Here is a 15229-nt window from a genome sequence, read left to right as displayed (position 1 = left end):
CACTATAACTGAAATATCATCAACATGGTTAGCTTTGTAAGATGTTTATCATACATCGGCATGCTGTGCACGAATTCGATGACATAACAACACAAACAATCTTTGTGGAGTCTTTTGTCTATTGTTGTTCAAGGAGACAATCAATTCGATGGAGTGAATAGTTCTTGTAGTGGTTTGTTGAGGGTTTTGTAATTAATAGAAATCAACACTTATCTACCTTCCCAGTTTGTGGAACAAAGATCTTTTAGCTGACGGGTTTCAACAAGTTAATTTTTGGGGGAAAAAGTAAAATTGTTTTCTCAAATAACATCAAAATGATCGTAGACAACTGAATAAAATGAGCTTGCATTGAAATGTTGGTTGCCGTCTACATGGAAGAAACATTGGAATGAGAAAAAATAGGACACTTTAGAGTTCAAGGCCCAAACATGTATTGATAAGATTTAGCAGATGGTGATTTGTAGGAAGAAACTATTAAGTGTCAAGATTGATTTCACCTCTGCCTAACAAACCGAGCCATGTTTGTGCACACTTCTATATAGAATTCAAAGTTTAAAAAAAATCTCTTTGCTTATCTGACATGTTTCTAATTGCATAACTAAAAGGAAATTAAAATAAAATATTTACAAAATCCAAAACCGGCTGTTGTGGGGGATACAAATTTGACTAGCTAGCAGAGTACAGAGCATCATAAGCATGAGCTACACAACATGAATCTATTTTTTTCAATGTGTAACATTTTCTAAACTCAACTTCTAACAAATAAGTAAGGATCATTCAACTTGGTAAATAAGAGGTAGAATTGAGCTGCAAATAATACATTGTGAGCTTCCAAATTATCTGCTACAACAGCAGACCAGTTTTTGTGTTCTTGAAATTATCATGAAGATCATTACTAAGTGCTTTGTTTAAATTAAGGAGGCCTGAGCTTAGTATTGTTTAGGTAAAGTAATTTGAAGAACTAATTATTTTGTCCATCTCTTGACCATAGATGGAATGTTGGTGTTGAAAAGAATTACTTCAATATAGTATTATAAATACAGCAAGTGATGTATAATAGTTAAGATTAAAATCATTATATTTCTTATTATTTCTCTCACATCTATGAAATAGTATTATTCACAAAGAACTATTAAACCTCTTGTGAGTGAATTAGAATGACTTTTATGCATCCAAGATTGCATATGAGAAAAGATATAGAGTTTTAGAGTTACCTGTCAGCTTCTGGTGCAAAGCCAATAACATAGTATGTAACTGAAACCCAAATCAATGCTTCTAGAAAAGATAGTGGGATCTTCACTATCCATGCTGGTAATGCATAAGCCCAAGTTGGATAGAATAGGAGGTCTCTTTGCTTGTAGAAAATTGGAAGGCGGCCAACTGTCATTGACATTTCTAGAAATCCATTAAACATCATATGGACTATACTGAAGAACATAGCTCCCATATATAGATTTCCATCTGTAATGTTCTGCTGGTGCATTTTTGTGCGCAAAAATAGTGTCATTGTGATTGCCCCAATAACTGCAATCTACATTATATATTTGTTAGGATTCATTCTTCTTTTTCTGATAAGATAAATAAAAGGAATGCTTGAGCTCCCCAAATTTGGGATCCAAGTGACTCACCTGTCCTACTTTAAATATGTAGACAAAAGAGTTTCTCTTCATAAGCAGTACTTCTCGAGAGAAGCAAGCTTTGAGCATGTTCATTCTACTAACACCATATCTAGTAGATGTAAGAGTTGCAGTATGGTTCATTGTTTTGTCATATGAATGTGATAACTCTTCTACAAGACACTTGCCTACATGTAAGTCTCAACATTAGGTACCAACACATGAGGTATCTTATAGCATAATACTAAATTTTAATTTTCTAGACAAAACCCCAATCTACGTACGATATCCAATGATTCAAGAATTCTAAATTATTACATCATAATGAATTTAACTCTGTATAAAATGCATCGATTGCCAAAAAATAAATATCAATACTATTTTAACAAATCGAGCCCCAGTTAGCCCATAGCTCACATATGCCACATCGCATTCCAAATTATCTAGATGCTTACACCGGATGGAATGCTCTTAGCAGCTTCGGCTCTCATGTATCTGTAGTTGGGATTCGTCAGTTCTTCATGGTCGTAACAATAGCTTCAAGCGGTGAAAAGAACACGAGTGCTCCAAGCCCCTGGGCGATCAAGATCCAGTTAGGCACACTGGAATGGCTGCTACAAAGCCCTCCAATTTTTCATACTTTTGAAGAACTTCCAGCCGTCAAAGATATGATCCTGCACGATGCAGAATGCGTTGCCCTATGGGGCCAACCCTAAACGCTACCACTAGCCGTATGCAATGTAGCTCTTTCTCAACAAATGTAAACCCTACCTTGATGCTATTTTCTCTAGAACTGAATGATAACAAAAAAAAAGTGAAATAAATTCAAGATCAATGCACCCATCAGAGCAGATCTCTAGTCAAATAGCTCTGGTTCCGCAACTCTTGCACGCGTTGAAGCTGAATAGAATCAATGAAATGGGTGGCATTTGCCCTTTTTACATATTAAGCTCGTGTTGGTCAAAATTTTGACCAATATGGGCATAGATTTTAAAAAAGCCATATTTTCCCTTTCCATATCGACCAATTTAATAAATGGTCAAAAATTTTGGTTGAAAAATGACCTCAAATGTACTAGTGTCTGAGCTAGCTAATTGGGCTGATTTTGTTTATTGCGTTGAGAATTTTGATTGTTCTTAGAATTAGAACCTTTGCCACCACCTTGAGCCTGAGAATTCGATCCCTTCTGTTGCTATGTCTGCTGAGACTATTGCTGATAATGTTTCCCCTTAGAGAAAGAAGACTTTTTGTTACTACCTGAATTATAGTTGCCTTTAGATCCTGATGCTGCTGGTGCTCCTACAAAACCTCCTTGACCAAGGTTGACACTTTTCTCAACAAGGATAGCTTGATGTACCACATCCTTGAGGGTTTTTGGCTCAAATACCTTGACACCCCCAATTATACGATTGTTCAAACCCCTAATTAAAGTGTTGTGTCAACTGAGTTGAATTTTCACTAAATCCTAAAAAAGACATTAGCTCATAAAACTTACGCTCATACTCGGTCACTGACATAGTGTACTGCCTAAGATTATGAAATTCATCTTCCCTTTGTTGTTTCCATTCCTCTGGTAGGAATCGTTCACGAAAAATCTCTAAGAATAATTCCCACATGACATTGCTCATATCGATTCCCAGCTTCTTCTCCTCAATTATCCACCAAGTGGCCCCAAAATTCTCTAAATTAGTGATCGCAAATTTTGCATGGCAAAAATCCTGTCGAGGGAAATAAGCCACTGCTCAGCCACATAACCAGAACCTTGCCCATTGAAAGGCTTAACCTTGGATCTTGAAAGATCCTTCATCTGAGTGGACACAATGGACCTTTGAGGATCCTTCCGAGGACTCCTAGATTTGGGTCTATGCTCTTGTTCTGTCTGATGTGCTTTGGGTTGTTCTTGCACAAGAGGTAGACATTCTAGAATAGTTTGCATCATCTATCCCAAACCAACCTCTTCAGACTCAGCTTGGTCCTCTCTACGGCTCTCTTCCTGCTGCCTACTAGCATGCTCTCCTCTACTCTCTACATGAGCCGATCCCTCATGGACAGACTCATGGACACTGATAGCTCTGCCACGACCACGACCTCTACCATAGCCTCTAACAGAAGACCTAGTCCCAGATACCATCCTACAATAGTACAAAGTACTATTACAATCAAAAGACACATGTTTGCAATAGACTAAGTTCAATCTATGTTTTGGTTTAAGTAGAATTTATAGTTTTGAAAACTAAGTGTTGAAGTATGAAAAATACACAAGTAACAGTTCAAGTTCTATTTTCAGTTCACCTAGCTTCAAGTTTCTAGTTGTTCCAAAATACCCAGAGCTCCCAATGTAGAAACTCGAGCTCTGATACCAAATGTAATGCCCCACCAAGGGATCCAAAGAATTAACCTAAAATTTCACTAAGTTTGGTAGCATTTTTTTTTTTTTTTTTAAATATGAAAATAAATACCACATATAACTTATGGACCATAATGGAAGCAATAGCAATGTCCATCTAAAAGTAATCATAACATACACAACTGGTTACATTCTTTAAAGATCCCTTAACGTTGAATTACATCTAAATCAACTAACATTATTGAATCCATCAAATATAACAACCACATGAAATAATATTGATAAGTCCAATGTTCATACATTACATTTTCAAATGCTCAATCATCCACTGTACATGTCACAGGGTATGAAAAGCTTAAAAGAATATACATATGTGAAATAAGATACATCATCCTATTCTAATCCATGATACATCAAAGTAAAGATAATCACATGATACATATGATACATCATCATAGAAGACATATACATCCATCATAAAGATCAAACATAATAAACTAAGTGCATGGTTCCTCCTAACCGTTAATAGCATCATTAGACCATCATGGGCCCTAGACATCCCTCCGTGTGTAACATTCCAAATCACCGAAGAGATCATCGGAATTAACATAGTAGGAATGTCACTCCTAACATATACTATATCATATGCAGAAAGTAATGCAAATATAAGCATAAGATAACATCATCTAACATATGCTAATCATCAATGAAAAGGATACATATCCACCATCATGAAGGACGCATCAGCCAGGATGTCTCAATGAATCTCAAATGATAAGAGTGGAAAAACACTACCACCTGACCGCGTGGTACCTAAGTGGTCCACTCCCACCATGCTGAGGAGATAATCTCAAGTCCCAAACAAGCTATCCAATAACACATAGCATAAATCTCTATAAGTCCAAGAATCCTAAAAGTATACCAACTCAAAGGCTCCATCACAAAACCGACATCTAATCCCAGAGGCACACAAAGACATATAGGAACCTACTATGCAAGCAAGAAAATGTCATCGCATTTATCACGTACAAGTTACCCTGGCAGTTAGCTAAACTCCACGGGTCCATACTGATCTCATGCGACCACTAGTATCCTCTCATACTGACGAGACATACTATGGAATGCAAGGTCGCAACCATGCGTTCTCTCTACTCCCATCCTAGTCTATACAAGCACTCAAGGCATGGCTGAGAACCAAAACACTTATGTTTTTAGGTTCATTTAGTTAGTATTAGGTGTGAATTTTTTCACTTATTAATCCAACTTATAATGAGTTACCTTGGCAGCCTCTTAGGGCCTCGGCCCCCATTGTAAGCCACTTCCCGACACTACATGCAGACATCCTACCCTAAGCTCATGGAATCATAAATCTCAAAATTAAAAAAGATAATCCATAATAAAATCATCAAATATGCATAAAAGCATCAAATCTCCGTGAGCAAACATCCATAGAAAATCATGATCACAACAGCTCTCTATTGGCAACTGAAGTATCACTGATAATCAAAAGTATCCATTGGTTCTCAATAACCAAAATATATCTCATTCATACCAATCGAGGACTCCAAAATGGTTGAGTCAAAACATGTCACAACTTGACATCATCAAGAATAAATCCACATTTCAGTCCCATCATGGCGACTAGAAAATAACCAAGGATAACTGATCGATGAACCAAAAATATGGTTAAGTCAAGTGTCTCATATACATAAGAATCTCAACTATCACAATCAACAATTATAAACATTACATAGAGCATTTCATCACATAACCATGGTTGGGTTTATAAAGATCGAGATTAAAACATCATCATGACATCACAATCACATCACCCCCAAGCTTCTGGTAGACATCCTATAACTGGTCAACACTAGTCAACCCAAAACCCAAAAAAATAGCATAAATAATACACAATGCAAAGACATGTTTTGGTTTTGCTAAATTTACAAACTTGAATTTAAATGTAGAGGTCTCAGTTTATGTTTCCAAGTTTGGAGAATGAATGGAGGAACATTTTGTACGTTTTTCCATGTATCATTTTGGATGAATAAAAGTTTTCCATAATAGGTCTAAAATCCATTTTCAAATTATAATATTTGTTTGACAACGTCCCCCACCAAACTATCAATTAAATTTCATATACTTTATTTAACAATTTAAAACAATTAAATTAAATCTTAATAGTTGAAAATTATACAAGAGTTCATCATAAAAATGAACCTTTGATATAAATCATTTATCAATTAATAATTCAAATTTATTAATAACATATTTACATATTACATATATACATATATACATATATATATATATATATATATTTATATTTATATTTAAATATATATATATATATATACATATATATATAAATATATAAATTATTATTATTATTACATTTTATAAAATCGAATTAATAATTTCGATTGATACAATATAACATATGAAAATTTAATAACAATGAAAAATGATTTCATATGAAACGGCTGTTATAACATATATATATAATTATATGCTGTCGGTGGTACGCAGGACGTTGTAGTCGCAAGGCCTGTGACGTCAGTTGGTACTGTGTACCCCTGCTGTCACAGTACCTGCGATAGCCGGTACACTGTGACCGCAATGGGCACAGAGGCGTGGGTCTCGTCCCCCCCCCCCCCCCCATTTTATGCATATTACTTTTTTTAAAAATCACATAAGCGTTTTCAACTCACCGATTATTATATGCGATTTCGATTTTAACAAAGTTTAACATTTTTTTTTTAAACGTATTTGATCAATGGTATGATATTCAATTTTTAAATAAATGAATATATATATGTATAGATACGTATGTATGTATATATATATATGTGTGTGTGTGTGTGTCTGTGTGTGTGTGTATATATATATATATATATATATATATATATATATATATATATATATATATATATATATATATATATATATATATACATGCAGAGTTAATCAATATCACGACACATAAACATGTATACATATATATATAATTGTATATGTGTGTGTGTGTGTGTGTGTGTGTGTGCAAATTCGAAAATATAAATAGTTTATTTAAAAATTCTAATTTTCAAAATTTTTCTATAAACTTTAAATCTCAAATTTATCCAAATATTAATCTAATGGATTTGGCTATGAATTTAAACCCAAGCCCCATGTTCTTTTCTGATTTATGCACAAAAGATTCTCAAACAAATTTAACTACCCATATTGAGAATGCATACAATTAAAATAAGAAAATCCTCAGAAGACATATAGAAGACACGAAGAAGACAGGGAATGCAAGATGCAGAAATAGCATAAATAAAATCACAAGAATCTACCTAGATTCTAATGCTAATTCGCTCTTCCTCTAAAAACTCACAGAGCAAGCTCCTCCCTTCTTCAGAGTTCTCGAGTCCTCCAATGCTCCAAATGCTCTCCAAACACTATCCCTAAGCTTCTAGGAATGCCTGAATATAAAGAGTTCTCGAGAAACATCTAGAATGTCTCTAGAAACAGCTAGAAGGTGTCACCAACTAAGCATGTGTCTTTTCCAACCTTCTAGATGAGTCATAGGGTTGTAGACACCATGTGCTTAATTGATGCACTAACCCCCGTGTTGTTGACATATGAGAAATGAAAAGGTGTGTTAACTCCTAGGCAAGCTTATAACTCCAATTTACTTTTATATAATTTCTATTTAAATTTTTATAACTTTTATTTTAATTTTTATAACTTTTATTATTATTATTTATTTATTACTTTATTATTATTTTATTATTATTATTAATTTTAATTTCTAATTTTCTTTTATTTAATTTTTTTTCCTCAATTAATTCTCATTTAATTAATTATAATCAAAATATCAAAAATCATGATATTTTATATTAATCTTCTCAAATAATTAATTTATTAATTAAATCTATTTATTAAGACTTAATTAATAGAAAATTCACCATAGAACTCCAAGATAAAATATAAAAACCCATCATAGAGCAATTCACACAAAATTAGTCTAAAGGGTTAAAAATTACGAAATATGTCATCCGACACATTCGGTGGGTAAAATATCCAGATACTTGTCCTACCTCACTAGGACAATTGGTTTAAGGGTTTGGGATTTGGACTTGAGAATTCATCTCCCTTCTCTTATCATTGAGATAGTATAATAGGGTACGCTCATCCTAGAAATTCAGGGAAGTCGATACCCAGTACCTGCAACCTGCAAAAAAACCATGCATGTACATACAATATATATAATTCTAAGCTAAATAGATAATGGCAAGAAGTGGTGCATCATGTAGATCCCAACTAAGCAGGTGACTATGACTCCCTTCCTTAAGCATATCAGAAATGCCATACAATATGAAAATATGCATACCATACACATGCAAATATGGGGTAAGTATCCATAATAAAACACATGAGATAATAAACCATCTAACTAATCATCAACAATAATTGAAAGCAATGTAATGATCATAATGCATACATGAAATGTAAAGTCTAAATGATCTCATCATGTAACCACTGAATCCGTAACATAATGTTTGATAGTCTCAAAAAAATACCACTAATCCATCAACATAAAACTAGTCTATCATAGTTTGATAATAACAACAACAATGTCCAAAAAAGATATGAACAAGGGTAGGCACTACATAGACCTTCTCAATTAATTATTATAGGACCATATTAAGGATACATTACACTTAGCAATAACATAATCTTTCACCTTGCATCTTGAATAACTTTCTGTACATGCAATATTATGACGAGTGAACTTAACCACATTATTATCAACATGTCTTATTCATGTCATCAACCTTGACTCTCAGAATATCCACTCTTCTATGAGATATAAAAAGTTTACTAGAACATGCCTCTATAAAATCTATCTCATAATGGACATCACCAAAACTCACATAAATTCTTCTAGACTTATCCTTTATTTTTCCAAAATTAACAACATATACCGGATACTAAGAAGTATCTCCCATAACCTTGGATAGTTATAATGCTCAACTAGTCATCCATACCAACTTGATTTTTCCATTGTTCTTTTGTTAGATACCACAGAAAGCTGCTACATTGACATCAATGAAAAACTAAGTCATGAATGTAACATATCATCATAGTAACATATCTACAATACTCCCCCATAAGAATATCATCAACATTCATGCTTGGAATAGGAGTTCACTCTTTAGGCTTTCCTAAGGTTTTAAAAAGGAAGTAATGAAACATAAGTGATTAGTACATGCAAGGTACAAGGTATAAATACAAGGTTTTATAAGTTTCTAATTGAATCTTATTGTTACCTTTGGCATTTTTGTCAAAGGGGGAGTATATGCATGGATGAGAAAGTAAGTGAGTTAGTATATTGAGAGAAAGTATAAGGGAATGATTGAGTATGATGATAGAGATATGTTTGCTAAAAATGACCATTTCTAGTAAAGAAGGAATTATTATGTGCACACTCAAAGGGGGAGAATATTTGTGAAGAAAAAAAAAGTTATTTATGAATTAGAAGAGATGAATAGTGAACGAAGTATATCCTAAAGGGGTGTATATGAGAGAAAGCTACAGAAGAACTGAACATAAAACCAAATGCATAATAGAGATGAAGATAACTCATGTTTGGTGTGGGGTGGTATGTATCATAATGAGTTTACTTCAATACCAAAGGGGAATATTTTTGGAAAGAATTAAAGCTAAGGAAGATGAAGGTTAGAACAAAGTTGTAAAGTATATGTGAAAGAGTCATATCAGTTGTTATATTTCCATAAATATCAAACTATATGACTATTACTAATTCATGTAAGTTTCAATCATCTAAAGGATGTGATGTTGGATAAATAACATTAATTGAGCAAGACAAGTTTTAACCAATCATGTAGTGCTTGCCCCTAGTTTACATTTTTGTTATCATTGCCAAACTCTTTTAGGCTAGTTTTATACTTGATTACTAGTAGTATTGTTTTGATATTATCAAATATTGTTTCACATTCAGTTGATTATATGATGAGATTACTTGGTACTCTATACTTCATGTATGCATGATGATTATTACACTATTTTCAGTTATTAATGATGATTAGTTAGATGGACTATCTTGTGTATCTTCTTATGGATACTTACCCCATACTGCATGTGTATGGTGTGCATGTATGTTTTCTTTATGTATGACATTTCTAATGTGGTTAAGGAAGGGAGTTGTAGTCACCTGCTAAGTCGAGATCTACATGATGTACCACTTCCTTCCATTGCTTGTTTAGCTTAGAATATTGTGTTTGTACATGTGTAAATTTTATGCAAGTTGTAGGTACCAGGTATTGACTTCCTTGAATTGCCAAGATGAGTGTACCCTATCACATTATCTCAATGGTAAAGGAGGGGAGATAAATTCTTGAGTCCAAATCCTAAATCTTTAGGCCATTTGTCCTAGAAAATTAGGACAAGTATCTAAGTCGTTTACCTTTCAAATGCGTCGGATGACATTAATTCATGATTATAACCCTTTAGTTTGATCTCGTATGTGCTTTTCTATGATGGGTTTTTGTATTTTGTTTTATGAGTCTTTGGTGTTTTTTCTCTATTAATTAAGCTTAATTAAAAGATTAAATTAATGATTTAATTTAATGGAAATTATTATGGTAATTTTTAATATTTAGTTAATTGGAGAATTAATTAAATAAAAAGAATTAAAATTAAAGATAAAATTATAAGTTTAATTTTAGGACGTGATAATATTTATTTAATTTAAGAATAATATATTTAGAATTCATTTTTAAATAAATGATAAATACTATTATTATTTAAGTTAATAATTATTTTATCAATTAAAACGTTCGAAAATAAATTTAAGAAGTGGGAAAAGAAATTAATTTATTAAAAGTTCTATGATTGCATGATGCATGCATGAGATTAAATTTAATAAATTAATTAAAAGAGAAGTCAAGTGAGAATTAAATAAAGTTATTTAATAATGCATTGGAAAAGATTAAGAACAGTTAATAAAGAGTTGAAGTCTAGTGAGTAGAGAGTTCTCTCGGGTGATCGCACAATTAGTGCCCCGATTTGAGGAGAGAACTCCTTATCACCAATTGAGGGTTCATTTTTAAAGGATCAAATTTTTGGGAAGGACCACAAATTTTGGAAGAGAATAGAATTTTTGGAAGAAAGAAGGTTTTGAGAGAAGAGATTTCTCTCACAGATCTTCTGGAGGTTTGCATATTAGCATCAAGCTCAGGTAGGGTCTTGTGTTTTGATTGCTAAATGAATTATGTAATTTGATATTCCTATCTACAATGTGTTTGTGGAATCTATTTTCCAAGTTTCATGTGTATGAATCTTTCTATCCTTTGTTCTATATCTTTTGACTCCTTGAATCAAATTCCTTCTGTATGCATAGAGTTCAAACATCGTTGGAACCCTCATTTAGTAAATCTTAAAAGTGAAGAATTAATAGGAAAGGGTTTTGAAATAATATGGAATTTTTAAATAAAAAATTTGATTGGTTGTTTATATTTCTTCTATCAGACTAAAATTGCAATCATTTATTAAAATATATATTGTTTATTTTTTATTTTTAAGGTGGGGGAGGATTGCTTGGAAATAGTTTTATAAAATTAAAAAAAAATGATTGGGTGGGCAGGGGCCACCACCCCCAATGTGGGGTACGTTGTTGATCATAGGGTACTACAACAACAATGGTATGAACCACCGTGGTCATAGGCACCCTGTGACAGCAGGTAGTCACCTTTTTATAAAGGTCGACAACTTTATTAAGTGTTGGATTATTAAATTGATATTTAATTTTATTAAATTAAATTTAAATTTAGTTTTTTTTAAACTGTAATTTATTATTATTTTTAATAAAATTTATTAAATATTTTAATTTTAATAATTAATTAAAAAATATTATTATTTTTTATATATATATTTATAATAATTAATTTAATTAGTTTATTTTTAAAAAAAGAAAGTTAATTAATAGAAAAAGGAGATTTATTTAATTACTAATCATCTTGATTTTTTAAAAAAAAATGTAATTAATTTTATTTATAGGAATTATTTTAATAATTTAATTTAAAAAATAATTACCTTTGATTATTTTTAAGAAATTAACTTTAAAAAATAATGGGGTAATTTTATACTCTATTTGAATAAATGAACAGGTTAAATTGTAAGGGTAATACTGTGAATTTTATCTACTTGAAATGTACTTGAAAACATATGTTAAACTAGAAACTAAAACCTTAATTTTAACTTAACAATATATTTTCAAATCAAACCAACTATGAGAATATTCTATTTTCTTTGTGTTGTCTATGCTTTGGGGTTTTGGGGCTTGACTTAAAGTGTTGACTAGTCTTATGATGTTACCAGAGGCTCAAGAGTTCTATATTTGTGATGTCATGATGATGTTTTGATCTTGATTCTTTAGACCCAACCATGGTAATGTGTCTAGTATGCTCTATGATGTGTGTTGATCTATTGATTGTTATTGCTTTATAGTGTTCTTGTGTGACACTGAGCTGAATGTATGACCTACTTTACTTAACCATTTTTGAGTCTTTGATCAACATTTTTGGGATGCTTTCTAGTTACTTGTAGAGAACTGATGTGTTATTGTGAATTATCTTTTGATGCTTTCTAGTCACTTGTATAGGACTAATGTGATTTTATATGATTCTTTGATTTGTACTTTTATGAGCCTAGGATAGGTTATCTATATGTAATGTTAGGAAGTGGCTTGCAATGAGGGCCAAGGCCCTAAGTGGCTACCAGGGTAACCCATTGTAAGTTGTTTAATAAGTGAAAAAACTACACTAAATGGAAACAAAATGAACCTAATAAGAGTCTTTGTATGTTCTCACCCATGCCTCGAGTGCTAGTATAGTCTAGGATGGGAGTAGAGAGAACTCTTGGTTGCAACCTTGCATCTGTAGTATGCCTTGTCAGTACGAGAGGATACTAGTGGCAGCATAGAGATCACTAGGAGGTCGGGGTCCCAAGAGACTGCCAAGGTAACTCTAGTGTGATTTGTGCAATGACACTTGCCTGCTTACATAGTAGGTTTCCTACGTGTCTTTGTGTGCCTCTAGGATTAGATGTTGATTTATCTTGGAACCTTTGAGTTAGACTACTTTTAAGACTTCTTGGCCCTAGAGAGTACTTTTGATATTTGGTTTGATATCTTGTTTGGGACTTGAGACTATCTCCTCAGCACGGTGGGAGTGGGCCATTTAGGTTCCATGTGATCAGGTGGTAGTGCTTTTTACTCTTACCATTGAGATCTGTCCATTACTACCATGGCTAGAGTTTCCTTGTCTGTGTTTCCTTTTATTGTATGTTTGTATCATTATGATGGATGCTTTCATTTGTTGTATTGTACCTTGTATCATGGTGTAGACACCTAAAAACCTTTAGAAAATAAAGTATTTTTATTTTCTGAAAAAGTCCTGATGACATCATCATTTATTAATTAATTAATTATTTAATTAATTAATTAATTTTTATGCCATTAAATCCCTTTATCTTAATTAAAAATATTTAATTAAGGAATCCCTCCCAAAAATGTTTAAATCTTATTTAAACATTATTTCCTTATTTATTAATTATTTAATTAATAAATTGACCAAAAATCCTAAAATAAATAAAAAATTTATTTTTTTCCCAAAAGTTGGCCAATTTCCTTATGACCAATAACCTCTTCCAAAATCTTCTAATCCTTCTTTAATTTCGATTAAAGGCTAATCCCATCATTTCCTACCCCTAATCCCAACTCAAAATATTTAATTAAGATTAAATATTAATCCTCATGTTTATTAAAAAAGTTTTAATAAATATCTCCTCAACCCAAACCCTTGAAATAAATAAAACTTTATTTATTTCCTAAAAATCTAATTTATCCTCATCCTAAGAAGTTCTAGACTCTTCTAGAAAGTCTTCATCCTCATCCTAGGAAATTCTAGACTATTCTAGAAAGTCTTTATCCTCATCCAAAGTCTAGACTCTTCTAGAAGATGTCTTTAAACCTAATCCTAATCCCCTCCTAACCTTGTCACATTCCCTAAACATGGGTTAAGACTTACTAACCCAAGCCAAAGTTAACAAATATCTCCTCCTTCACCCACCCTCATTAAATGCCATCCACTTGCCTATCCCTAAGCTAATCCTAAACCATCCTAATCCATCCTCTAATCATTTGCACAAGCCTAAGCAAGCTTAGAACCTTCCTAATCAAGTCCAAGTCGAATTTGCTCTCATCACCCTCAAAATATCTCAACCATAAAACTTTATGAAGTCCACTAGGTCATAAATGACTCTTACAAGCCCTTTTATTGCTCTTACAAGTCATTATGAGGGTCTTTATGAAGATTTTATCTCTTGAGCCTCCTTTGTTGACTCATCCTTGCCCTTTCCTCCATCCTCTCACCATGTGACATGTGTCACTCCTTGATTGGCTATAAGGAAGCACAATCCATGTGCTCTCCTCTCATGCAATCTGAGCCTTCCATAAGCTTTTTCCCATCCTTGCATCTTAGCCCTCAATCCCTCAAGCCTCTTGCCTATAAATTGGATCCTTCCCCTTTGCAAAATAACACAATCCATGAAGTAAAGTCATAATGCCATTTTGAGAAGCCATTTTACATCAAAACCATACACTCACATCCAAATTCCAACTCCATTTGAAGCCCTTTTTGAAGCATAAGCTTGAGCATACATCCTATCTATTTAGACAAAGCCACTCAACAAGAGAGCTTCTCATTGAGAGAGTCCATTAATGGCTCATATTCTCAATTGAGAGTTCATCTTAGTCTATCTTGAAGTTTATGAATTTTGTTTAGTTTGTAGAAGCTTTATTTAAATTTGGTTTCTATTAGCATACTAACATTGCTCATATACACATGGATCTGAGGAGGAGGATGTAATTCTATTTTATTATATGTATGTTATTTTAGCCTTTCATACCCTATGACATGTACAATGGATGTTTGAGATTCTGAATTTTATTGCCAAGTGGCATTTGGAACAAATGTATATTATTTAAATGGACATTTGATTTTTTAATTATTCTTTCATATGGATGTGGTATTTGATGGACTTAGTATTAATTAAATCTAAATGTGATTCAATGTCATGGGATCCTTAAGGAATGTAACCTGTTATGTATGCTTATAGATGATTGTATGTTATTGCTTCTGCTACTTTAAGTTTGACATGTATGTTATTCTTTCTCGTTAAAAAAAAAAAATGTTTG

The 15229-nt window shown here is 32.5% G+C and overlaps 1 protein-coding gene across 1 annotated transcript; it reads right to left on the bottom strand.

The window, feature by feature from the left end:
* Positions 1–1210: 1210 nt before the first annotated feature.
* Positions 1211–1967, bottom strand: LOC149534514 (ABC transporter G family member 39-like). The gene is made up of 3 exons (XM_089806032.1): positions 1952–1967; positions 1629–1804; positions 1211–1531 (listed from the first exon to the last, which is right to left on the bottom strand). The coding sequence occupies exons 1-3, from the start codon at positions 1965–1967 to the stop codon at positions 1211–1213; spliced, it is 513 nt and encodes a 170-aa protein (XP_089662158.1).
* Positions 1968–15229: the final 13262 nt, after the last annotated feature.

Source organism: Cupressus sempervirens, chromosome 10 (genome assembly GCF_028749045.1).
Source record: "Cupressus sempervirens isolate cs-2001-9-10 chromosome 10, ASM2874904v1, whole genome shotgun sequence".
Classification (NCBI taxonomy): Eukaryota; Viridiplantae; Streptophyta; class Pinopsida; order Cupressales; family Cupressaceae; genus Cupressus; species Cupressus sempervirens.
The sequence above is the reverse complement of the archived record's forward strand: the minus strand, read 5'-3'. Positions and strand labels throughout refer to the sequence as shown.

Coding starts and splice junctions, on each gene's coding strand:
- LOC149534514 (XM_089806032.1), bottom strand. Junction 1,532..1,628: donor ACATATTTAAAGTAGGACAG/GTGAGTCACTTG, acceptor TATATAATGTAG/ATTGCAGTTATTGGGGCAAT.